Source organism: Phalacrocorax carbo, chromosome 4 (assembly GCF_963921805.1).
Source record: "Phalacrocorax carbo chromosome 4, bPhaCar2.1, whole genome shotgun sequence".
In the NCBI taxonomy this organism is placed as follows: Eukaryota; Metazoa; Chordata; class Aves; order Suliformes; family Phalacrocoracidae; genus Phalacrocorax; species Phalacrocorax carbo.
The window spans coordinates 6,666,634-6,691,403 of NC_087516.1; the positions used below are offsets into that span (position 1 = coordinate 6,666,634).

The 24,770-nt window shown below is 41.4% G+C and overlaps 1 protein-coding gene across 3 annotated transcripts; it reads left to right on the forward strand.

The window, feature by feature from the left end:
• Positions 1–2,402: 2,402 nt before the first annotated feature.
• Positions 2,403–23,890, forward strand: KRCC1 (lysine rich coiled-coil 1). Of its 3 annotated transcripts, none has more exons than XM_064448891.1 (7): positions 2,403–2,648; positions 16,212–16,318; positions 17,975–18,082; positions 18,163–18,337; positions 19,067–19,342; positions 20,947–21,046; positions 22,546–23,890. In XM_064448891.1, exons 1-7 carry the CDS (start codon positions 2,576–2,578, stop codon positions 23,330–23,332), a joined length of 1,626 nt encoding a protein of 541 aa, XP_064304961.1. In that variant the 5' UTR covers positions 2,403–2,575; the 3' UTR covers positions 23,333–23,890. The 3 variants fall into 3 exon arrangements, with proteins under 3 accessions (XP_064304961.1, XP_064304962.1, XP_064304963.1); XM_064448892.1 differs by having other exon boundaries at positions 20,950–21,046; XM_064448893.1 differs by lacking the exon at positions 16,212–16,318.
• Positions 23,891–24,770: the final 880 nt, after the last annotated feature.

Consider the following 24,770-nt stretch of genomic DNA (forward strand, 5'->3'; position numbering starts at 1 on the left):
AAACCCGTGAGAAGCCAGGCCCTTGCTTTGCTCTCTGACCCCAGCAGCCAGTACAAGTTCAGGGTCATACAAGGGAAGGCCTCCATGTGCAAGAGTGTACCTCACGCTGGAAATTGAGCCCAGCCCAGATTGTCTTTCAGCATTTTTTATCATTTAATAGCACTTTGCAGGGCTGGTTCCTGCTAATCTCTCCCTCCCACCCCTAGGAAACCTGATGCTATTTCCTCGTGGATCTCCTAGCACCACACAGATATCAACGTTTGCAAACCGCTTCCCACACCTCCACGCCACACAGGAAAACCTGCCTGTTAGAGAAGGAAAAGTAAGGTGCAGAGAAATAAAGAGGGTAACTCTCCTGTGCATCCCTAGACTGTAAAAGAAATGCTTTACTTTGCCAAGGCAGTGGGAAGTATCATCATGCTCTTCAAGACAGTCACAGCACTGCTCAGCAGCTTCTGCTAAAAGCTTCTGGCAATTTTCCTTGCCTGTGAATGAAGTATGGTATCACGCTTCAGCACTAACATCCCATTATATAGTTTGCCTGAGTGCGCCAAGCACAAACGATATCAATCCACAACTGTATAAATTCAGGGTGATCCGGGTGTTCATGTGATTATGAGCAACCTTCCCCAAGCAACCAGACTGTTCCACTTGTCCTGAGGAGGGCCAGAGCCGTTGCAGAGCCGTCAGCACAAACCTCCCAGCGTTTACGCTGTGCAGCATAGAAAACTCACTACAGGCAATTAGGACCTACAAGCAATTATAATTTTAATTGCAATGCTCTGCTTGTGTGATACGTAATGTCAGGATGATCTGCCCTCGCGCGTTACCCATGTTTAATTCTCCTGGGTATAAGTGCATTTTTGATACATATATTTGCCAGCAGTGCTTTAGCACCCCAAAATTACGAGCTGATTTTTTTGTCTCAAAAAAACCCAATTTGGAGTGTGGCTATATTGAACCCTGTCATTAATCACACCAAATACTGTTTCTGATTCCCAGATAACAAAGAATATAACAAAGAATGTAACTATATCTTTTCAAAGTAGCCAACTAAAACCAATATATCAAAGTCCTTCTAGGACAGAATTACAACAGAGAAGGCGTCTGCACAGTCAGACATCCACGGTGTACCCAGTATCATGCACCCCCCCACCCCTTCAGATCACAAAAAAATAAATTAAAAAAAAAATTTGGTGAGACAGAGCATAACAAAAGTCTCATTTCTCCCCTTCCAGCCCGGTGAATGCCACGGTGGTGTGTGCTCAGCCGGGTCGTACAGGCGGAGACCAGCCGTCCGGCTGCACATCACACCCTTGGTACTACCTGGCCACGGTTTCAGACCCAGCTGTGGGAAGAAAAAAAACAAACCAGTGGTAAAACTGTCAATCTGAAAAAAAACCCACCGGGAAAGTTGGAGTGGGGCAAAAGAGGCTGGTAATGGGGATTTCTGCTTTTTAAATATCTATTTGGAGCAGCGACCCTACTTTCAACCCCTTGGAAACACAGTGAATTTCAAAGCCAGCCAGAAAGGCGCACCGATTTTGGGGCGCCGAGCAAGGCTGACCCTTTAACAGCAGGTTATTCTGCGCTTCAGATCAGTTTGGATATTGGGCTGGAGGGGCGAGCGCCCCGTCCTCCTAACAGAACAAACAGCACCCTCTACTGCCCTCTAAAAAATTATCCAAAGCACAATTTTATCAAACTTAATCACTGCAGCTTTGGACTGTGGTAAGCAATACTCAGGCAAGTTGTGAATTAGAGAAAAAAGGAAAAACGAGGGGAAAAAACCAATTGTCCTCGGTGGGTGCTCCTTGGACTTGTCCTGTCGTTGTAATTCAGCTTTAAAAGTTAAATGTCATCACCTGCAGGATGAGGGTGGACCTTGTGTCCCGATGAAACCCCTTTTTGGGGCAACAGTGGGGAAAATTTGGTGGAAATTCGCCTTTCCTCTTGGGGACACATGTAATGGGGGCTGAGGGGAATTTGACCCTGAAGAGGGATGGATTGATCAAGGGGAGGGCTGGCAGTGACTTGGGGACTTTCGGGGGTGTTTTGGGCGCTGGGGGCAGAGAGGGGCCACCCAAGGTGAGGGGAGAGTCCCGCAGTTACTAGTAGTTTCTAGGCAGATACTAGGAAGTTACCAGGCAGACACTGAGTGTCTACTAGTAGTTACCAGGTAGTTCTTACACGGTTACTAGGCTCTTACTAGTAATTATGCAGTTATTAGTAGTTACTAGGCAATGATGAGCTGGTTACTAGTAGTTATTAGCAGTTTCTAGGCGGCCACAAGTAGCCCCGGGTCAGCCCGGAGGGCGGCGGGCCCCTGAGGGGGAGGCCGCGCGCTGACCAGGGTGGGGTGCAGCGGGAGGGGCCGGGCGCAGGGCAGCCGACGAGGACTGGCGGGAGCTGCGGGGGAACCCCGGGGCGGTTGGCGAGGGCGGAGGGGTGACGCCGGCCCACCAGAGGAGCTCGCTGCGGGGGAGGCGGCGGCTGGGGGCCGTTAAGGCAGCCCGGGCCGGCCCCGCGGTGTTCGTAAGGGCGGCGGGGGCTGCCCGTCGGCAGCGGCACGGCCATGGCGGCGGCGGCGGCGGGGCGGGGTGAGGAGGCTGCCCTGCCGCTTCGGCGCGCTGCGGCCCGCCGCGGAGGTGAGTGCGGCCTGGTCCCGCGGCGCCACGGGGGCCGGGCGGGGAGGGGGGGCCTGTGACGCGGGCCTGTCGGAGGGCGGTGGGGGCATGGCGGTGCCGTTCCCTCCCTGAAATGAAATATGTTCTCATGATGCCACTACTGAAAAGTAATAGGCGTTTGGTGACACAGGCAGAAATTAATGAGGAGCAAAATACAATGAGAGTCTTGGCTGTGTTTTGTGTGTGGAAGGAGGAGGTAAGGTATCTGATGTTGGCCCAGACTAATGTGCAGCTCGTAAAAGGTAGCCTTATATTTAATTCTTTAGTGCAAAGAGGTCTTGCTCTGTCTTTATAAACTAATCCCGTGTTTCTGGGACAGTTAAGATGACAAACAGATTAGTTTCATACACCAGACCTCTGGTGGAGATCCCTAGAATTTAATCTTAAGGTTGGTGGCTTAGAAATTGGGGGAACTTTCCATGTCCTCTCCTTCCCAGGTAACCTCTCCTGAAATCTAGCAAATACCACCCAAAAAAAGGATGTTGAACTTCCAGGAACACCAAGCAACTTGTAGTAGGTGTAAAATACTTGCATGTTGAAAGGATTTGGTCAATGGTTTATAAGCATTGACTATTCACTTGTGTAATGAAAATCAAGTGTAAAAAAAAAAAAAGCCACACACTTAGCAATGCATAAACAAGCTTTTAAAATACGTGACACATCCATTAACAGCAGATTTCCTCACTGTCAGTTAAATTTAGTAGTACTCTTGAACAGAAAGAACACTGGTGGAATTAATTGCTCTGTTTAAAAAGCTGACACCTATTTTAAACGGCCAGATTGCTGGAGGAAAGAAGTGACACAAGTATGTATGCCCTTCAAAGGAATATACTTGGGGAAAGGTAGGAATGTAGTCTTATTATGTTTGGGTTTAAATTCTGTTTTTCACTCATATTTCTTGTACGGGGTTGTCATGTTCTGAACTCCAAAATGTGCTTTGATACTTTGACCTCCTGGGAATTGCAAGGGACTTTAAGATTCTGAAGGTTGTGTTTGTTGAATTCTCAGTGTCTAGAGGTAGCTCACCCCCTTATTTTTAGTGCTCAGCTGGTACAGGTTTTGTTATGAGCCAGATACAGCAAGGATTGCTGGGTATGCTTGTAAGTTGGTACCTGCGGCAAACAGTAGCTGTTATTATGGGTAATTTTTGGTTTGGTAGCCTGTTGAGGAGGGAGGGTATAATTTTCTTAAATACAAAATCAGCAGTAACCTTTGGCTTTGGAAACTTTCTGTGGCAACAGGCCTTGCTAATTTCTTCACACACACCCTGCCCCCCACCCACCCCTTGGGGTTTCTTATTTGTTTGCTTTAGCCTAGGGGATTTCTTTTGACTCAGTAGCAACAAGATAAAAACCCTTGGTACCTGTAAGAGTGTTAGATAATCTGTATTTACAACCGTGCATCCTTTTTCAAGACTCAGTATGTAGCACACTCATGTTAAAAATGACTAATTTTCCCCTCTCCCTCCTTTTCTATGCTACACAGCTTCACATACTGGAGGGGAACAAAAGAGTCAGGTACCAATTCACTGATTATATGTTTCTCACGCAGTGTTCCACAAGCCCATCTTAAATAGCACTGAGACTAGGCTGAGAAGTAACATTGCACAAACTACTATCATACAATTGTATAGGAGCGTTTATATGTCAGAAGAGAGCTGGGCAGAAGGGCAAGTAACTTGTTTTAACCTGCCTCAGAGTTTACAAAGTGGTGACTGGGAGATGTATTTAAGTGTTGTGAAGACCCAAGGAAGGTTAAACCATGACAGTGGAAAGGGAAAAGGGTCTGTTATCCTAAGGAGATAACTTAATGCCTGGCAAGGAAGCTAACACTGCTTATCTTGCAGTGTTTAAGAAGTCTAATGCATTAGAGTCTCCTTCAGAAGGAACCAACCATCCAGCATAGACATAATCAGCCTTCTGTTGCACCCTAGTCACATTTTGACAGTGTGTTTCAAGAAGTACAGTACAGCTGAATCAAACTATGCTCACAGAAATTTAAAAAAAAAAAATCAAAGAATTGTTCCCTGAAATCCTGAGCAATTTATTGTGATAACAATTATTTGATGATTTTAAAAAAAGAAAATTGCAACTTTTTTGCTGGTGAAAGCAGAGTAGGTGATTTCAGTTTACTTCAGCTGTGGCAGGCTGGTCCAGCCCTTGCGGGTGCGATAGGATGCAGGGAGCAGAGGTGGGTGTGATGTTCAGCAGAGACAGAGTAGTGGAAACAAGAGGGCTTGGACCAACAAGGAGAAAAATAAAGAGAATGAAGGGACTATGTTGCAAGAAGTGGATGCTTTAATTTTCTCAGTAGTGATCGGTATAGTGTACTTCAATCTGAATGCTTTAAAATATTTTCTGTGTCCTGGCTGTATTCAGAGCACTAAGAGAGCAGGCAAAGTGTCTTGTTAATTGCTCACCCTGGGCAAAAGGGGGAGCATTGTGTTTCACATCAGTTGCAACTTCTTCTATTGTGTGTCAGGGCTGATCACAGATCCATCTGGCCATCAAGGCTTTTAGCACTTTTTCGGTTTAGTTTGTGCATTTGAGAAGGTTTGGGCAACACTAGGTTTAACCCCTTGTTTTGTAGTGTAGTTGTAGGCTTCAAAGGCCTCATGCATGTGTACAGGCTTATCTATGTGCCTTACTCAAATCTGATAACATGTAGTATTCAAAGATGCATATAAATGCTTGTACGTTAACTTGTGGTATTCTGTGGAGGAAAAAATGTGTTAGTTTGAGCGATGAAACTACTTTATGGAAACATGCAGTGCTGGCATTAGCAGCAGCGTCCCTTTCCAAACCACCGAGTCCAGCTCGGCATTTCAATTTTTATGATCACCTGAGCTTTGAAAACAAAAGAAAACAAAATAATTCAAAAGGATATTTAGTGACTAGCGGAAAAAAAATAAAATTTTGTGTTACTATAGTGTTGTTTCCTTGGAGAAACGTCTTTCACCTAACTGCAGAAATCAAAATCTGTCTGGTTCAGCCTCCCTTCCTCATATAGGAATACAGTGCTGTAAAAGGACAACTCCGTGTATTTGGTAAGGGTTTTAAGGTTGCTTGCCTTTTCTGAGTTGGACATTTGAGGATATCTGAATTTATTTCTAAGATTGCTTTCTGACTTCTACTGTACAGTGACCATACTTTCCTGCTGTACCACAACCAAAAGTGGCTGGATTTCAGTGTTGCTGTTTGCCTGCAGTTTTGGACAGCTGATAATCCAAGCATTCGTGCTTTTGTTCATCTTTCATCCTGTTATGGAGTAGGAATATGATTGCCTGATTACAAGCAATAGAGTTTGCACATCATGTAAAGTTACAGCCAGTCAGCTGAGATGAGGTAACTGACTGCATGCAGGCTCCTGCCTTTCTTGCTTGCAGAGTAAACCAAATTAATGTAGTGCACGTGATATAAATTAACCTGTTTTACTTTGCAGCTGGGACAGGCTTCAGCATGCACACTCAGTTACCATGAGGCTGACAGGTGGTAGCCTGGTAAGATGTGCTAACCCCATTGCTTGTGCTCATCCTGATGTGCCTTGGAGACAGCCGTGCAAAAGGGCTTGTAAAATGAGAAAATATGTGGGTCAATATTTGCTCTTGAGGACTTGCAGTTGTTGAACTTGATTCGTGTGTATCCATCTATTTTTCATTAAAATGCTACGTTTGCTGCTGGCGTTTGAGGGCAGAATTTGGCTATGTCATTTTGTGGGTTTAGTACCTTGAACTTGAAACTTTATACCTATGCCTTAAGGGATTGTCTAGCCTAGACTCTTTCCTTACTCTATTATTCTGTTTTCTGTCTTCCCTACCCTCAAGAAATGGGAAAGAAAAATTAATAATAGACTAAAGCTGGGAGCATTTCCTTTTTAATCAAGTGGTAGAAAATCCTGGGCTGAACAGTCTTTTTTTAAAATTACCTGGTCTCTGATATTTTAATTAATGTTAGTACTTTTCCTACCACATTTATACTGCCCTGAGGGAAGACTTTTTTTCCCTGCCTTTCCTACATGGCATGCCACAAAGATTCCTCTACAATTAACCTAGTAAAAAAAAAAAAAGATAGCAAAGGTTTAAAGTTGAAAAGACATCCTCAAGCTTCTCTCAAATAGTAAAATACACAAGTAATGTTAAAATGTCCCTGAGCCATCTCACATCAGTGTTTTAATGCCTTAACTGAATTGCTGTTCTACTGAAGAAGGTTTAAAAAAAAATTTTTAAAACTGCTGGCTGTGCTTCTAATATCATAACTGAGAATTGTGAAACAGTAAGCAAATCGTTATCTTTTAATTCAGACATGAAGAGTCCGATTTTTTATTATTAGGCAACCTGTTTGGTTCCAGATTTCCAAAATCCACCTCTGTTACTTTGATTTTTTTAAAAAAATTTATTTAAATTACTTCAGTTTTCTTGTTAAGAGAGATGCTGAGTACCTGCCGTTCCCATTGCGTTCTCCGTGCCCATATTTCAGTGTTTGAACATTAAAACAATCAAGCTGATCATGTTTTAAGAATGTGTTTGTCATTGCCTATTGATTGCTCCTCATTGTCTGTTTATTTAGGCTGGGTTTACTCTCAGCATTAAAACACATCTATGGAGAAGTAATTTAGAAATGCTAAATGAATGAGCAAAAATATAAGTGTATTCAGGTGATACTTGATGTTCTGTCTTCACCTATGTTATTCACTATTATGCCAGACTGCTTTTAATTTCAATTCTTATGGAATATTTAATTTCTGTGTCTTCTGAACGCTCTCAGAAGATGCCAGTCAGAAAATTATACTGATAAAAAGTATGCTGGGTTTTAAGCATACATTTATTGTTATGATCTACTCCTGCTTTAATAAGAGTCTTATATTTACTCAGACATTTTATAAGTCACATTAGAGATAAGAATGAGAAGTTATTTTTATGACAGTGAAAGTGAATGTGTTTATGAAACTTTTCTTGCACCAGTCTGTAAAGTTTGAGTGGGTTTTGGTAATTAATAAATCTTCAGTGATTCGTGGCTTGTCTTAATGATAGAGGACTTGTAACAGTGAAACCAACTCACTAAAACTTTAGATTTTAATCAAACTATTAGGAGGCATCTCTATCTCAAGCTTCGAAGGTGGCGTCATAAAAAATAAAATTATAAAGAACTCCGAGTGTGACTTAAATGGAAGGCTGACTTAGAGGGAATAGTAGAGAAGCAAATATACTGATGGTATTTCTTCGAAGAATAGCTGAAGGCATGATCGTTTTGCACTGTGGCCTGCTTCTCCAGTCTTCGCAAACATCTGAATGTACTAGGTTTTTTTTTCCTGGGGAACTATATTATTTTCTTTAACGACTGGCTATGAATTAAGACCACAGAGCTTTTCACCCCTTCTGTATTAGACGTATGTTTGCCATCTGGAATGTGAAGATCATCACTCTTCCCAGGCTGAGTTGACCCATCTTTGCTGCACGTGCTCAGGGCTGGCCATATGTACCTCTCTGCAGCTGTAGCCCACCAGGCTCAAAGTTCCAGTGTATTCTGGCCCCTGCAAAGTTGAGCTGGTATTATTAACTTTGATCAGGACCTGATGGGACTTGGAAGACTCTTGAGGCCACAGCACCATTAGAAAGAGGAACATCTCTTACACCAGTGTGGAGCAGCCACCACCAAGAGAAGTTTTGTAGCAGAGGTGTGTTTCATTGGCAGTAGCTTACTGAGTGCTTTTCAAAAGGTAACTTGTAAAATGCAGCTCAGGTGGGAAGGAGGAATTGAGTCCTCTTGATATTTCCTATTTATTTCATACTTAAATAGGAAGGTGTTGGCATCTGGAGTCACTTACAAAAGCACTTGGTTTGAAACATTTGTTTTCTAAGAAAACCAAGGAATTTAAACCATGATTGTTCGTACCCTAACTAAAAGCGGTTGTTTCAAGTGACTGTTTATGCCAGTTGTGTTGTTTAGGATAATATTGAATAGGCCCATCCCTGTGAGGAACTCAACACAGTTACATTCATAAAAATTAGGTTTAACTCAGCCCTTTGCCGTAGGTAACTCATTTCTCCCATGGTACCGTTGCCAGAATCAAAGATGCACAGAAGTGAAAACCAGAGTTTTCAAGCTTAAACACTAAACAGAAGTGTACCTACCTTTGAGAGGGTAGGTTTCAGCATGTTGACAAAGTTTAACAAGTTGGCAGTAGAGCTGAGTGTAGACGCAGGGTCTCCCAGTCAGACCCTCACACTGAAAAGTTTGGGGTTTGTTTTACGTTAAGTCACATTTGGATGCAACTGAATGACCTTAACAGTTGAGTCCTCCTTTCCATAGATACCTGCATATTTGACATTCACTTTCTTTATCTCATCATTAGGTCTCGAGTGAACTGTTTTTATTACAGTTCTGTAATTTATTTTAACACAGATGTCCAGAAGTATCAATAACTATATATGTGTATAAATCCATGCTACTAAAACAGCAATTTGAGTGGCTGGGGAGCTAGTAGTGGGGTAGCAAGCAGTCTTAGTATTCATTTGAAACACGACCAGAGCTGGTACATCCCTTTCTCCTGAGACATGCATTACATAAATTCAGCATTATCTGGGTGTTAAATACCTTAGCACCAGTAAGGGGCTCTCTTTGGCTGTATCAGTAAAGAGGGCAAGGACTAAATGGACAGGGAGAACCAAAGCATTGTTTGGGGCAAGATTGCACAATATTGCAGTCAGTGAGCAATTATTAATTCTGCAGACTGTATAGGAAGGCAGCTTTCCAGTCTGCATCTAGCATACAGAGCGCTTGGCATGGCAGGCACTTGGAAGCCCAGGAAAGAGATGGCTGTTCTGATATTTTGTGGAGGTACTATCTAAGTAAGTAACTGCCAGGGTGCCTGGAAAAGGATCCAGTACTGAATCAGACTGGGATTCCTGGTGAACATGAGTAATAAAGCACAAGAAGGTGCCCAGCATTTTTGCTGAATGAGATGTATTTCATTAGCATACAGCACTTGAAGACAGACAGTGATGCCACTGTCTGGTTTCAGGTAGGTTTCTCAAAACTTTTTCATAGTGTGGAAATATAACCAGTCTTCAGCATCTTGAATGAACCCACCTCGTCCCATTTCTTTGTGGAGAGGCATAAGCTATCTTTCCAGCCTTGTCCTCTCTTACCTCCTCCCACCCCCGTCTTCCTTCTCTGTTAGAGCTCCATAGCCTCTGCAGTGTATCTGGAATTTGAATCTGATTGTAAAGCAGCCCTTTATTAAAATGCCCAAGTATCTCAGATGACTACTATCAATTAATAGTGTTACAGAACCAAGAAGGAATACACATTGACATATGTGTGTATGTGTGTTTTGCTTTTTTGCATTTTATAGGCATTTTGACTGATTAAAAAGAAAAATCTTTTTGGCACCTGTTCTGTGTCCTAGACTTTAAGTGCTTGAATCATAATAAGAGCTGAAGTAATCACAAGAAATACTATAGTGACTGCTGGGAATTAGTAGTCAAAAGAATCAAAAATATTCCTTTCTTTGGAAAGAAGATGGAAATCTTGACCTGTTTTTCTAGTTTTCCCTTTGGGATTATGTTAATTCTAACATGGATTGTCACTAAGGATAGCAGTTGTCGCCAGGGTCTGCTTTTTTTGGCTGTGACAATCCAAAAACAATAATATTTTCCTTTATCTTTGAACATCTGGGTTTTTTACAGACAGCTTCTTAGTAGTACATTCATGGAAATCTAGGGTGTCTTTCATATTTTCTTTTTGAGCTTACAAGTGAAGTATGATGAAACAGGAAGATGTTACCTGGTTTATTGCTGGATTTTTCACTTTATGCCTGGGTGATAAGTGAATGTTCATTTCTCATTCTGTCTAATCAGCTTTGACAGGTACATTTCTCAGCCCGGTTCCCTCTGAAAAGAAGTATTTCTTAAGAGCTTAAAACGATAACGGGCAAAGTAAATGGTACAGGTGAGGCGGATGGTGTGTTGGTGAGCTGATAGTTACGTTTGCTTGAAATAAGAAGTCTGTAAATAGACATGGTTAATATGTGCAGCCTCGTGTTTCTGTGATTGTCCATTGTCATCCTGGCTCCTTTCCATTTGTGTGCATCCTTCTGGTGTGGTCAGCGTCCCCTTAGGTCTGAGCAGAGCTCCTTTTTCTTTACATTTGTACTATACCCACTAGAAATGGGCTGTAATGCTTCTTGGTGCTTCTAGACACTTGCAAGTCAAGAACTGCAGTCTTGTTTTCAGCCCTGCGTGGTTACATATCTTCATGTAAATGGGACACCCTCAAGACTATTGAAGCCCCAAAGCTTATCATTTTAATCTACCATAGGAGACCCTGTGCCTTTTAGTGACAGCCTTAGCTGATGTTAACATCCATAAGCCCCAACAAAGTTTGGATCACGTGCGCTTTCAGAAGCTATGCTGCCCAGGATCAGTCCTTGCTCTCATTGTGAGATGACATCGAAAGCAGGGCCATTACAGAAGAGGAGCACCAGTCTGGTCGGTGGGATTTCTGAGCCCAGAAGCTAGAGGGGTTTGTTACAGTGCTCCACACTTCCCATGAACTTTGTGCTGAATCTTAGAAGGATCTTTCCATTTCCTTGTAAGGTTGTTCCATTAAAGTATCTGAGGTTAATTGGCTGTGCTAAAGTCACCTGCAAAGCTGCTCTTGGGATCAGATTCATCCTTTGGTTGCCAGAAACTCCTTTATGCACACTACTTCACTTTGTGCATCCTTTTAGATACTTAAACTGCTCTCAATATTTACTGTTGCTATAGTATGTCTTTTCTGAGGATGTCAGTGGACTTCACAAAACATGAGATCTTGCATCGTGTCTGTGCCAGTACTAAGTACTAAGTACTAAGTACTGGTTTCATAACATAGCTGAGAAAACTGTGGCAAGGACAAATTCATAAGACCTAGTAAGAATCACCTAAGAAAATATTGCCATTGGGTCATTAGTAAATAGGAGGTGTGGGCTGGATTAAAGACTCCAGTCCATGTAGTCCAGAGACTTGCCTTGTCCTCTGAAGTGTGGGCTGTTGACAAATGTAAATGCTTTCTTGGGGAATAGCCTAAAAGTAAGGGAAAAATTGTACTGAAAATTACTGATTGACTTCATCATGCAGCATGAACATCTATATCTTTTATTAAAAAAAATCTTATGTCTTATATGGATTAAAATGTTTTAGAAATATCCTTTTGTTAGGGAGCAGTCCCTCTGTGACAAACAGTAGTTGGTCTGTTTTGCAGTGAACCATTTCTTAATGACAAAAAACTGGCCCGAACAGTTGCTCAGAGTTCATGATACCAGTACCTTTATTTAAACATTTTGGAGGCATAAAAATGTCAAGGTCAGTACAGGGGTTCTGCAAGGCTACTGCTTTTGATTAATTCTCTGAAAAGTTTCTGATGGCATGGTTGCAAACTGAAAGCTAAGCTATTTTTTAAAAAAAGTTTTCCTTAGTTGCCAGGAAAGATGTCTTGTAAATCTGAAAGCTGAAGACCTCAAGTTCAGCTTAATATTTATAGAACTGGTTACACACAGGCAGCAGTAGCATAGATCTCCCTGTGCTCTGTGATTTTTGTGTGTCACGAATGGTCTTGAGGCATAGTTAAAAGGAGAAAGGGCAGACTTGTTCTTGACCCTTTTCTGGAGGTGAGCAGAGACGTATCATATAGCAAAGAGGACTATGGATGTGCATGGTTACCATTGGGAAGGAGCCTGCAGTTGTCCAGACCAGACTGAAGACCATTTACCACTCATTGCCTGGTTGGGATTTAAGTGAGAGACGCGTCAGTTTATTCCTGAATTTGTCTCTATGCAGTTCATCAGAAGACCACATAGAAATACGTTATCCAAGGCATATATATCTGCCTAAAAATCAGCTAACCACACAGAAAATAAAAAGGTTATGCTTATATGTACAGTTTTTCATGTGGTTTGAGGCTGATATTATCAGATATGGGGTTTTAAAAGTTTTTTCATGACTACTCAGTAGCTGTGCTTCTGACCAACTTGCAGAGCAGCTGCTGTATCCTTTTTGTGGATCAGGATGGTCTGGCCTTGTTTGGTCTAAGGAGAGCAGACAGGGTTATGCTGTGCTTGGCTGTATCGTAGTGACAAAGCCGGAGCTGAACTCCCATGTTATTGCTAATTTAACAGCAGGTGAATGCCAAGAGCTGCATTAAAGGAGGCTACGTTACCATGCTCATGGTTTGCATTCCCCAGCCAAGTCATTGTTTGGGAACACTGCCTGTTTCATGTGGTATGTGTTAATAGTCATCTTGTGACCACGGAGGAATACTGAGTAGAGCAAATCTTTAAGGTTCCAAAATCAAGGGAACTGTTGTGAACTCTGTGTCTTTATTCTTGTAGATCTCTTCTTGGGGGGAAGCCAATTCTTGGGCTTAGCAATGCTACAGGTGTTAGACTGAGGTAGGAGACTTTACTGAAACTATTGTAGTTCTCCCTTCATTGCAGTTGTCTCAGCTGTAGTAGCATAACCTTATCTTTTGAAAAGATGGAGCCAAAACAAAGGGACAACAATGTTAGGAGGTGAAAAATGGAAAGACTTAATGAGAAGTAGAAAACACAGTTCTACAAAGAGAAAATAGAACTAAGATGATGTGATAAATTTACAAAGAAAGAGAGAATCTAAGTCAAGTCCTGTCAGGCTTTTTACAGTATTGAAGAATGAAAACAACTCCGGTAGCGGTGAAAAGCACTATTTAAAACTGTCCCTAGAATATATATTAGTGCGATTCATCAGTTAGTGCAAAATGCCATTGAGGACAAGGACACAGCAGGGTTCAGGGCGGCTCCAAGAGGCACAGTAGGAGTTACTTGGACAACCAGACTTCTGGTCCCTATAATCCAATCTTTTCATTACAGTGGCTAGCCAAGAAGGTGGTGAATTAAAAACTCAATTTTAATTTCACATTACAATGTTTCTAGGATATTTTTTTTTGCAGCATGCACTTGGTTGCATTTTGTCTGCCAAGAAGGCTGTGCAGTTCACTGCTAAGTCAGGGAAAATATGCATAGAATACTGTCCTTAACTAATATAAAGAAACAAAAATCTGCTTTCCAGCGAGAAGTTATGCAAATTGAAACACAGTGAATACTGCCCATGATAGCGGTATTTCATAGACTTGGGTCTAGTTGCATTGCAATTTGCCCTTTGTTGTATTTTTTAAATAGAGAATATTGTTCGAGTTATCTTTCTCTAGGTAGCTGTTTTTACAGTTCAGTACGCTTGAGCAATCTGGTGTAATTTTCCCCTGTAAGTGGCTTTTTCTGCTACAAACATTGGCAATTCATGCGTTTCGGGGCGAGGTGGGCTTTCATCTAATGCCCAGAACTAAATCATTGGATTTTCATGAGTGGATTAACTCAAGTTGTTTATTGTGTCCATCTTTCACTCCTCTACTTGAAGTAGCTGAGCTATGTGAATCAGTAACTGTAGAACATTGAACATTTCTGGATGATTCAAAATACAGGAAAGAAAAGCTCTAAAGGACTAGTCACCTGGCCATTGTACCTCATGAAAATAAAGGTTTTATTAGAAAATGAAGTCTTGCATCAGGGAGTGATAGTAAACCATGCTAGACAGGTGTCATTTTGATACTCAGTTGTCAAAATCTCAGCAAAAAGCCTCATAAGAGCCAGCTTTATCAAGATCTGTATGTCAAACAGTTCAGGAGTGCTGCTTTGGGAAGTCAAAGTGGGGTTAGCCATGCACACAGCCTGAGAAAGGCCTCTGAATCTGCCATCCCTCGGGTTTCGTCAGTGCCCATAGAGCTGCTGATAGATTTTCACCTGGTTGCACATGTTAATGCTGGCTTGTCAAAACAGTTTGGCATTCCTTGTTTCAGGCTTCCACTGGAACCACATTCCTGGGGTGATTCTGGCTCATTAAAGTACAAGTCATACAGCTTGCACTGAAATTCATGCTCCATTTTTAAGCGGCCTTTTACTTGTGCAAAGAGGGCAGTCATGTTGTCCAGGGCACATGCAGTAGACTGGATAGACTCAAGTCTTTCCTTAGTCATTTGTCAACTGACCATCCCGCAGCTTAGCACCATTATTTAGAGCTACAGGACACAATACGGAGTATTTGATTCTGTTTTTTCATGTGCCCTTGGCCTTGACTTTGCTTTGGCAAGGCACCAATAAAGCAACCTTTAGAACTGAGGGTAAAAGCTGATTGCCTCTATGGGTCTCTAGATGCCTTTTGGCACTGAGCCTTGAGACCACAAGGAGTGGTGCATTCCTTGCCCATGATATCTCCAGGCTGTGTGCAAAGCATGGAAAGCCAACTGCTCCACATGTGGCTTCCAGGGTGGACTGTTGGGTAAAAGAGGTTTTAAGCGCAGTTAAGACATGGCAGTACTTCCCCCAATATTTTCCTCAGCTTCATTTGAAGAGCATGGTTTATTTGAACGGTCTAGTTATGTGGCTTCCTGTGTTTTTGCTTTAAACTTGTTTAACTTTGGCTTATTTTTAAGAGCAGGGCAAGCCACTAGCTTAATTGGAATTAGTGTGACCTGCTGGGGATGAAGGAGAAACAGGTAGTCTTAAGAGTTTGTCAGTGCAGGAGAGTTTCGGTGGTATAGCAGTGTGGGTAAGCGTGCTCCCTGAAAGCATAGCCTGTACCAGAGAAGTGTTTCAAGAAAGATGAGTTAAGCTGGTTTCCCTAATGAATTAAGTGTATTAAGAGAAGAAAGAACTGGAGTGGCGATGTAGTTTTATCTTTGTTGATGGTTTTGCTAGCACAGCTATGCTCTTCTGAAGGGTGTTTTTAGTTCTCTTAATTGACACGATGCTGGTGCTACTTCTAAGTGTTCATTAGAGTGTGTGTCGTCATCCCCCAGATCAAATGTGCCTGCACATATAATTGTTCAGGGATAGCTTCAAGTCTGGATCAATTTTAATATGAATTAAAGTGTGTACAGGACATGAGTTAACTGGGAACAGGGCAAAGGAAATCAAAACAAGCCATTGGAGCAGTTTTTCCCCATATAACTAAATCAGTCAATTTGTTATAGCGGATATAGGTACAACCTTCCTAAGTGTCTGAGACCTCCTGGCCTTTCTCATGTACGGAGCCACTCCCAGACTTTCTTTAAGTCTCTTCTTTAAGCATTCCCATATTTAACTAACTGTGATGTAGTCCAGTTAAAATCCTTCTTTGTAAGCAGTTAATCAAGTATTTCTGACATTGTGCCCTTTTTGAAGTGGACAGAAAACCCAATGAAGAGCTCTGTCTTTGTATTTAAAGTTCAGGTACTCTTATAGTAATGCTTTGTAAGTCCATGAGAGCAATAATTCTGTAAGTAGGAAGGTTTAGGCTTTACAGCATTGCTTTGATGCTACAGCAACATACAGTGTGATTCAGTGGATGGACATTGGTTCCTTCATCTGTGCTGCATGTGAATATTGAAGTGGCTGATGTTTTGTGTGAGCAAAGACATGCAAATATATCTTGTCCTGACTACTGGCTGATTTTTGTCTTTTGCTCTTTCTGTTTAGATGACATGCTAGATGAGGCAACAAGGAAATACCTTTTTACTGACACATTCTGTAAGGTCTGCAGGGCAGTGCTGCAGTTTGAGTCTCAAAGGATGTCACACTATAAGGTAGGCTGGAAAGGAGCATTTCTCCTAGCAAGAACTGGGGCTGTGGTTTGTTCATTTGGTGTTTCTACATAGTGTTATAAAAGACTTCTTATAGTGTGTTTCTCAAGGCTTATGCTAGGCTTAGACATTAACCAACTTGAATGTAGCAGCTGTGGGTTCAGTATAGTGAAGGGCAACCACCTGCATATTGCAGCACGATTTTAGAAGGAACTGAGCAGGTTCAGGCCATGCTATGTATGGGACTGAAGCAGATCTGCACCACGTGAGTCAGAACATGCGTATGGCACAGGGCAGCACTAGCTGTGGAGGATTGAGGTCATGCCTTCTGATATTTCACCCAGCAATACACACGTGCTGCTCTGTGCACCAGTGTCTGCTTGAGGCAGGTTGTATGAATCACACCGAAGGCATTTCTTGGAATAACTGTGTGTCTTGGGATATTGCTGTAGATGTGGGAAAGTGTGCTTTATGTTTAAACTTGATCTTGAGGGTATGCAGGTTTGCAGGCACAGACATTTCTGTCTTTTCCTTTCTTCTTGCAAAAGTTAAAGTTTAAAATGTCCATTGGTGTCAGGAGTCTTTCTTGGTATTCACATTATGAAGACCCAGGTCTTGCAGGGTGTTGTATTTCCTTACTTTGATTTAGCTTAAGCAGACGTTATACTGTCAGAACTTAAGAGTTCAGACCCTCAGCTTGATTTTCTGTTTCTTGGATCAAAATCCAGTTGAGGATAATAAAGACAATTGTAGACTTCACCATTACAAAATAAATTGATGGAAATAACCGACTCCTCTCAGTAGGGCTTGTATTATCTAGCCAGGTAGGATAGGTCCTCTTTCTCTTTTATAATATTGTTATAATATCCTGCCCTGCTCCTCAGAATCCTTAAAAGGCATCTGAAAAGCCTCAGGTCAGAGAAGGCAAGTTACTTTTTTTGCTTTGTAGGTTAGCACTGCATAGCGTGGCATGTGGGTAAGGACATTACAAGTGCAAGAGTTTGAAGGTTATGAGTTCAGAAAGCATCTAAGAATTAAAAAATAATTGCAGCTGAGGGAAGTATAAGTTAATACACAATTTTAGGTACCTGGCCCTTTCAGTAGAAAGGTGTAGGAATCTCCATAGACTGACTCCAAGCTGCAGGTACTTTAACTCAGCTTCCAGGGAAACCTGTTGCTCTCTACTGACTGTACAGGGGACTAGACTTTTTATTTAGGAAGGTAAGTTAGGTCCTGCTGCCTGTTATTCTTCTGTGCCATGACACAGCCTTGATGTCAAGCCACCAGGCTTAGTGTAGAGGAGCACAGAAGACTTGCTCTGTGGTGTGCTTGCGTTCCTTTCCTTACCTGTTTTAGAGTCCATGTTTGTAAGGGGGCATGTCAGGATTTTGGGTTCCCCAAGAAGTTGAGAGTAGATGACCCTGGGGGCTGCTTGAGCCAAAATGTTATGAGTAATGTTAAGTACTATGTTACTGATTGAAGTGTAGTATTGTTACGTGAGCAGGCGTTTGTCCGCTTGTGGCTCTGCTTTATACAAATACAGTTTGGCAAGTGTTGAAAGCAGTTTTTGAATTAGGAAGTCCCAGTCCCACTGGATATATCACTGCTTGGATCCTTGTTACTGAAGCAGGAGTAATTCTAATTCTAGTCTCTTCCCAGGGCAAAAAGCATGCTCAGAAAGTTCGTCGTTACATTCTAATGCATAGTGAGAAAGATGAGGGGCAGGAGCATGGCAAACAGAAGAAAACGGGTTGTAACAGTTTTCAGGTGACTATTCCTCTTTATCCCTAAATAAAATGTTTCCCTGTATACTTCAGTGAATGCTTCTAAATGTTGCCTTGTTTCAGATGGATGGGAGTGCAGCACTGGACAAAAACAAATACTGCAATCTCTGCAATGTGATTTTTACTTCCCCAGTTGTTGCTTTGTCTCACTACTTGGGAAAGATCCACACTAAAAAGCTGAAGCAATTATCAGGAGACCAAGCCCCCATGCCAGCACAGATCATGCAGCCTATTTCTGGTAAGAACTAAATAGTTTGCTTTGTATGTGCTTTCCTGTCGCTCTCTGAAACCAATACAGAGAAGCATCTTCCTACACTTACCACATCTCTGTGCCTTCCTATTCTGCTGAAGTTGCGGAGCTGTCTTGTGGTAACTCCTTAGGTGAATAAACAAAGATACCACCCTGTGCAACTCTGAAGCCATGGAAACTTGCTTTCAGATTCCCTAGCTTCCATTGACTGAAACTAAAGGCAAATATGCCTCATGTTTTATTTATGAAAGGTATTTATTGTTCTTCTGAGAATTAACTGCAGTTCCAATGAGAAGTTCCTCTGATAAATTAATGTGATAAGAAATTAAAAAACAATTAGTCCATGAGCAACATTTAACTGGTGTTAATCCTGTACAAGTTGCTGAACTGTATTTAAAGATGGAGCATAGTGTATGTGCTCTGAATCACCCTCTGCAGGGTACATCTCTCTTCTTGGACTGTATAAGGACCTTAGAGTGACCAGCCATCAAGCACAGCTGATTTTTAGGTATCTAATGGTTGGGTTTCTGATAATTCCAGGGTTGTGTTCCTTATCAGTCTGTACTTTCATATCCTTGCAGGGATTAAGACACTTTATGGTCTCTTGCAAGTAGTTCAGCACCCAGCATACTGTTGTCCCTTCCAGCTCTGTAGTTCTGCAGTCACCTGTTTTGCTCTATGGAATTATTTTAGCCTTTACTTTGTTGCTGTCGGCAGATCTGTCCTCCGCTTCCACATCTCCAGCTTTACAGAAGCCACCAGCTGAGAAGCTCTTGCTGCCTTCAAAAGCTGAAGAGTCTTCATCATCCTCCAACATAAAGTTGAAGTTAAATGATCCAGACAAGTACTGCAAGCTCTGCTCTGCTCCCTTCAATAATCCACTCATGGCCCACCAGCATTATGTTGGTAAGAAACACAGAAGAAATGAAGCACGGAAAAAGATATTGGAGGAGCTGGGAGACAAAGCCATCCCTGCAGAGTCCAGCATGAAAGGTAAGCAGAACATGAACAAGTGTTAGAGTCTCTGAGTGTAGCCTGAGTGCTCAGTTCTGCTTTGTTCAAGGACCTGCTCTGATGTGCGCAAGGGAACAGTAGTCTTCTCCTGTGTTACAGACTAGTTCATTTCTTCCTTTCTGTTTGGTCTGTGAACTGCTAAAGTTCTGTCTCTGGCAGCTGTAGGTTGGAAAATATTTCCTACTGACGTGGAGACCCACATTCAGTTCTCACTGAGTTCTGCAGTCAGATTCAAAGGGTCATAAAAATAGCCCAGTCCCCTGAATCCAAGGCCAGGATCAGTTGTATCTGTGTCATTCTTAAGATGTTCATCCACCTTGTTCTGAAAAACATGTCTGTGCTGGGAACTCCACAACCTCCGTAAGGATGATCTCCCAGGACTTCTTGATCGTTACCTTCTTGACCTTAAAACCTTCTACTGACACTGAACTCAGCTGTCTCTGACCACCCTGTATTTCTTCACTGTGCACAGAACAAGAAGCAGACATAAGAATTGAATCATTTGTTTCCTTTTTGTCGCATTCTTTAAATAATTGAAAACTGGTGTCATGTCTTCTCTTAATCTTTTATTCAGGACTCCGGTTGCCATAATTATTTCAGTCTTCCCACATCTGGGAAATTTGTTTCCTAAACAGTCATTGTCCTCTAGCCGCCCATCAGCACTGTCTCCAGCTCAAGCACTGTGTCCAAAGCCAAAGCCTTGTTGCTGTGCAACTTCCATTAATTTTGAGGGGGCAACATCTGGTCCTGTGCAACAGATCTGTCAATCCTTTCTTTAGTAAGGAATTCAGAATCCTACCTGATAGTTGAAAGTCATTGTTAGTATAAACCAGCTCGCATTAAGTCATGCTGTAATTTAAACAAAGCAATATGTTTTGAGGCAAAGCAATAGACTGTTGAAATTAATGCTGCATTTTGCTAATGGATGAGGCTCTTGGGTTTGCATGGGGGGAAAAGGGTTACTCACTGGTTTTAGAATACTTAGGTTTATGGATGACACAGCTTGTAGGAGAGGCAAAAATACAACTTAGAAAACACAAGGGTTTTTCTCATCTGACCTTACCTTATATTTGCCCGAGGCTCTGTGTACCATATTTATAATGTACTGTATTGACAATTCCCTCAGCATCTTCACAGGGTTGAACCAATGCTGTGTGAACATTTGAGCAGGTAATGTTCAAATTGATCTTATTCTAATTAAATCTGGACTGACTGGGTTGGTATCTGTTGGTGCTTGCTTCGGGTCAGGTATTTACAATAGTATTTAAATTAGTATTTAATTTTTCAGTACAGTTTGTTCTCGTCAGCGCTTGACAACAGTTTACTGGAATTGTCTTGGATCACTTCAGCCATCAGAAGTAGTCTTTGTTAATATTTAAACCCTGGTTACACTGTAAATGTACACCTTTCCAGCTCCCTTCATAAATATTATTCTAGTGTAAAAATTGCAGCAGAGACTTTATCTATAAATGTTGTTTATGTGAACGTTGTGTTAGGACCCTTGCATGGGATGGGATCATGATGTGTTTTGAGTTTTGCCTTTCATTTGTAGTCTCTCTAACCTACAGGTTCTTTCTTTTCAGCAGTTGGGGTTGGTTATTACATGTGTCCCATATGTAACATCACACTTACATCTATAGAAATGTTCCAGTCCCATGTGCAAGGAAATAAGCACCAGGTTAAGTAAGTCAATAAGTCTTTTGTTACTATTCCTCTGTAGTTTGTACTTTTAAGCGTTTTCATTAGCCCTGTTGTCTGCTGTTAAGGGACTTTGATTAGTTCCTGGGTTTTTTGTCTTGGTTTGGATTTCTTTTTGTTATTTGGTTTACTGGTTTAGAGGGGCACTGTCCATTTAAACATCATACTGTGACTGAAACTCAGTCTTAGAGGTCCCGCAGTTGCATCTTCAATGACAACCCACAGGGAAAAGGTCCTGAAACCTGTACAGTTTTCCCACTTACTTTGCTACCTGGGGATAGCAGCACCTGTTTTAGTACAGCATCTTCAGTGCTCAGTCTAGAAGGAAATGGTCTGAACTTAAAGATTCCTACGGACAGGGCAAAGATGACCTTAATCACAAAAAGTGCCAAGTCTCCATCGGTTGCGTTGCTTTCAGGATTCATCAACATGCATCCTACGTTTGGCATAAGGTCCTTTAAGGGGTAGATGATAGCTCTTGTACTTTCCCTTTTACCCAGAAGAGGGCATGTAGACTGTGTTAATTGCAGGATGGATGTTGTGGTGATTTAAGATGTACTTGTTAACAATTGCTGTGCAAGTAGGCTAAATTTCAGATTGCTTATGTGTTAAGCATTTTGATAAGCTGTTTTAAGTGAAGGTGCAATAATAATATAACCACAAGAGACTGATGTGATTTTAAATGTTTGTTTAGTCAACAGAATTAGAGTCCCCAAAAACAGTGAGGTAGGGAACTGCTACAGGCCTATCTATAGGTTAACAAAATCAACGTATAAAGCTGGTGAATAAAGGCAGAAAAAGATACATTTAAGGGATGGGTCTTCAGGGCTGCATTTTCCACAGGGGCTACCTTTGTCATCTAAGCACTTGATCTTCCAGCCCGAGGAAAGGGAGGGTGGAATATAAACCGATAGGTAGTTTTGCCTTGGGAGCACATTTGTCTTGTTTTTAGTAGTCCAGGTTGCTTGATTCTGTTCTGCCCTGTTTTGTTTCTGTTGTGGAGTCTCACACAGTTTGTCTGAAATATCTGTACTGCAATTGTTCAATAGAATGAATCTCATAAAGAAATTAACTTTATTACTTGACAGTCAGTATACAATGAAATTGCCTCTTCTCTTCAGCTAATTGAAGATTAGTTAATAAGGCAGAATCTTAAATTTTCTTTTTAAAAAGTAGTCTTAAAAATGTATAAAGTCATTTTAAAAGCATCTCATTCTTGCAGTACCCTATGTCACAAGAAACTCATTTGGTCTTCATGAAGTTATTCTAGATTTTCAGTTTTCACAAAGAGTAGAATCTGTTCCCTGTAACTTCAGCTTTATAGATATGATCATGTGTAACAGGGTCCATGTAGTTACACAGAGCAACATGCTTGGAATATGTTATTTTTTTAACTCTGGAAATACAGCTTTTTTGTTAACTGAACAGATGCTAAGCAAATTGGTCAGTATTAATAACTAAGACTTTCTATCCAATTTATGCAGAGAAACAGTGCTCGTCAATCTCATGAAGAAATCAAAGAAAACACGTAACTCCTTTCAAGATAAATTAACAGATTATATAAAAGTTCAGAAAGCTAGAGGTCTAGAGCCAAGAAGGTATTTAGGAAAAGTAGAAGAGGAAGAGTTTAAAGATGAAAACATTGAAGGAGGAAGCGCCCTTGGTGATGTTACATCTTCAAACTTTAAGCGTGAACAAGAAGAGCATTCCAGCCTTTTCTCAGAAACCCAGTCACCTACAAATACTGGGGAAAACAGATCACTAAGCTGGCCATCAGCTTATGAGCGTGCACTAGAAAATATACCTAATTGCTGCTATAACAAGGGATGGTGTAAAGAAGAGCAAGTGTCTGAGGTGACCACCATCAGAGATAAAAGCTTTGGCCTATCGGTTGCAGAATCTAAGGACTGCTACAACCTTATGCTTGCTGAAACTTCTACCAGCTCCTACAGAAAAGGACAGAAATTTCAGATAAAACATTTTGAGGAGGAAAAATACATTAGCGAAGAGCTGAAGTGTGAGAAAGAAGCCACAAAGCAGAAAAGAAAGGGAAGTACTGAAGCTGCAGATTTTGGAAAAGAAAATCAGAAGCAAAAGAGAATCAAATATGACAGAGACTTGGTAAATAAGAAGCAATCAAGACCTTATATGGACAAAAGACTTAAAGAAAACCCCACTGAGGAGGAGAGCAAAAAGAATAAAAAGAAACCAGAGACACATAGCATAAAAGAAGAGGAGCTGCTTTGGGATGAATCTGTCTTGGGATGTTGATAAAGGTTTGCTTAGCTTTAAGAAGTTCATTCTGTTTGTAGTCTCACTTAACCATTTTGTACTGTACTATGACTTTTATTGTTAAGCAAAGTCTTTGTTCCAATTTGGAAGTGTAAAAAAGCCTGTCTTCTGAAACTTTTGGGCAAGTAGGTAGGCATCCATTTTTAATCCTCTTACATACACAGCAGCCATTGCAGTGATATGAGTTTGAAAGTCTGTAATCTCTTCTGGTATATACCACAAATAAGGGTCAGTAGTTTACAGAACACTGTTGGAATTTCACCAAAATGTATAGTTTCTTTCTAATATTAATGGTGCCTCCTATTGAGGTTTTTACTATCCTTCTAGGAAAGTACATAAACTTGTAAGATAAATAAGGGCACTACGGTGTTCCTGGCCATGTCTGTAACCATTTCTCTGACAGATTTAAAAGGAGAATGTGAAAGGTGTTTGATTCCAGATCTTATTTTCTATTGGGGGTGTTCTTGGGTTTGGTTCAGTGTTTTTTGTCGCCCAGTTCTGAGTGGAAAATGAGTCTATTAAACATTGTCTAATAGATTTTTCTCATTGTAATCCTGATTTTTAGTTTAATTTAGGAAACGCAGAAAAGGTGCAATTAATTGCTAGTATGAAGCTACTTTCTGCTTCATTCACTCAAAGTAGTGTACAGAAGGAACGCTAGAATGAAGCTAGATTTGTGATCCAAACAATACCCTGAAAAATCAGTGACAGCTTTGTATTTCCATTTTTAAATGTCACGTCACCAGATCTTCATTCACAATGTGGATCTACCTTGTTGTGGCACTGATGTCCTATGTAACTGCAATTAATTGAGAAACTTAGATGATGGGTTTCAAGATCTTGTGTTACCCCCAGGACTCTCAGGTGAGACCTTCAGTGAGCCATGGGCACTGGAAGTGCATCAGTCTCTGCAGGGCCTGGGGCAGGCAGGCTGCCCAAGAAGGAGAGGACTTGCATTGTCTGCCCACACTGTGCAGAGCTGGGGTTGTGCCGAGGATTTGAAGCCTGTGTGATGTCTTACTGGATTGAGTAAATACAGTTCAGTTCTGAAAATTCATCATTTAAAAGCAATTTCTTAAGACACCATTTAGTTATCTCTCTTATTACCTTTAGGTTGCAAGAAGGCATTTTCTGAGCCTTGATGTGGGATCTGAAAGCCATCACGCTGTTGAGTTTCACCACTTAGACTGTGCTTTCCACCGGGTTAGTCTGTCTGTAGAGGCACCTGCGCTCAGCTGCTGCTCTCAGTAAATCTGCCCAACTGAAACTTTCTGTTGTGGGTTGTTGTGGTGTGGGATGGAGTAGAGACCAGCACCCTCAAGCCTTGAATTCTGTCTGATTTGTCTTAGTTTTAGTTTTGCAGGTACAAGAAGTAGGTTGAAAAGCCCTGAAAATAATGTAGTCTGCTTTATTTTTT

Coding starts and splice junctions, on each gene's coding strand:
- KRCC1 (XM_064448891.1), top strand. CDS start 2,576: ATGGCGGCGGCGGCGGCGGGGCGGGGTGAGGAGGCTGCCCTGCCGCTT. Junction 16,319..17,974: donor AAAGGATGTCACACTATAAG/GTAGGCTGGAAA, acceptor GTCTCTTCCCAG/GGCAAAAAGCATGCTCAGAA. Junction 21,047..22,545: donor GGAAATAAGCACCAGGTTAA/GTAAGTCAATAA, acceptor CAATTTATGCAG/AGAAACAGTGCTCGTCAATC.